This window comes from Austrofundulus limnaeus, unplaced genomic scaffold (genome assembly GCF_001266775.1).
Source record: "Austrofundulus limnaeus strain Quisiro unplaced genomic scaffold, Austrofundulus_limnaeus-1.0 Scaffold2330, whole genome shotgun sequence".
In the NCBI taxonomy this organism is placed as follows: domain Eukaryota; kingdom Metazoa; phylum Chordata; class Actinopteri; order Cyprinodontiformes; family Rivulidae; genus Austrofundulus; species Austrofundulus limnaeus.
Genome location: NW_013954732.1, coordinates 24,307 through 25,884, shown reverse-complemented (window position 1 = coordinate 25,884; position 1,578 = coordinate 24,307). Strand labels below are relative to the sequence as shown.

The window sequence follows — 1,578 nt, the reverse complement described above, 5'->3', positions numbered from 1 at the left end:
ATATGACAACAGCTTCCGCCCCATCTCGTCAGTAACTGACGTGACGGGGGTACCCTGCGCGTCAAAATCGGACGTAGAGGGAACCTTGCCAAAGCGTCACTATGTGACGACTTGGGAGTGAGAATGGTTTGAACAATCTTGTACCTTGCTGTGACTGTTATCTCCGTATCGTCCCATCAGGTTAACACGGTGGCAGTTTTTATACCAGAAGGCTCCCTTATAGGACAGAGCACAGTTGGTGACGGCAATGTCGTTGTCATGGTCATATGTGGAGAATGGACGCCCATGATGGTAGGTCATGGAGTCACCTGAAACAAACATCATCAGAGAGACAGTTTCCATTAGGAAAAATGAACAGATGCAAAAGATTTGGTGGGTTAAATATCTATTTTCTAAATAATTCATAATCATACATTTTGCATACTTTTTCATACATTCAAATAAAAAAGGTCTAATATTAATTTAGACATCCATGAAGTGGACTGTACCAACTTTTACTTTAGTTGTTCAGACCTAAGTAGACAAAGGAAATATTGAATAAACAGGATGTTCACTTGATTCAGCTTTTGGTTTTCGTTTTAGAGTTTCAGAATAAGACTGTGTGATGTGTTAGTAAATATTTAAGTTTAATTATCTAATGGTATCAAGCCTAATCTGTCATTTTCCTTCTAAAAATCACTGAACTAATCAGGACATTCTTTGAGAAATGGGTAGCTGTCAAAAAGTGAATCCCTTACTTCACACCTGCATCACTGAAAATAAACAAGTAAATTAATGTGATCAAAATGCAAAAGTACCAACAAATATCTAAAGATCAAACCCCTTTTCTTATGCTCAACATCTCCAGTTACATAAAAGCTAAGATGTTTTTATTGTTAAATTCTTGTAGTCTGTCAAATTATTTTAAGGAAAATTTCAATGCTTTGTTTTTGTATTGTCAGTTGACAGGGGACGGAAGGAAGAAGTTGAGTTTTAAAACACTGTTTATTCCATTATTATTCCATATTTACACCAAAACTATTTCAAAACATCTGCAAACAGAATTTCTGACTTTTTAAAATTAAAGAAATTGTCTTTATAATCCCACTGTTCTTTAAAAAATTTCAGTTCATCTGAAAATATAAATTTGCGCAACTCACCTTCTATTTTGTACTACAAAAATATTGACATGGTTGTCAGTCAATTCTGTTATCAAAAACATCTTCAATAAACATTTTGTAGACCTTTCCCGTATTTGTCTTGGGAGGGCTGCTTATGAAAATAGAATGATCAYCAGCAGCAGCTTTGTTTTAAATACAATTTACAGAACATGAAAAAGTATAAAATTTGCATTAACTAAATCTTATATAGAGTCTCATATCTAAAGATACATTTAAGATATCTTGAACTGGAGTCTCCATACAACCTAATGATAAATCTAATGTTATTTATACTAGTCAGAACATAGAGATATCTTAATATTTGTCTTGTCAAAATATATTAAGAGATGTCTATTTATTTTTTTTATTCATTCATAAGAACAAAACAATAAAAAACAAAGTAAACCCTACCCTGAATTAAAAGGGAGCAGAGTGAAGG

At 33.2% G+C, this 1,578-nt stretch overlaps 1 protein-coding gene across 1 annotated transcript in view; it reads right to left on the bottom strand.

Annotated features, from left to right (window-relative positions):
- Positions 1-144: 144 nt before the first annotated feature.
- Positions 145-1,578, bottom strand: part of LOC106510810 (tenascin) — a gene marked incomplete at both ends in the record, with an annotated part of 25,726 nt that continues 24,292 nt past the window's right edge. The window contains 1 exon segment of the mRNA XM_013999533.1: positions 145-308. Within this exon segment, the coding sequence (XP_013854987.1) occupies positions 145-308 (164 nt within the window).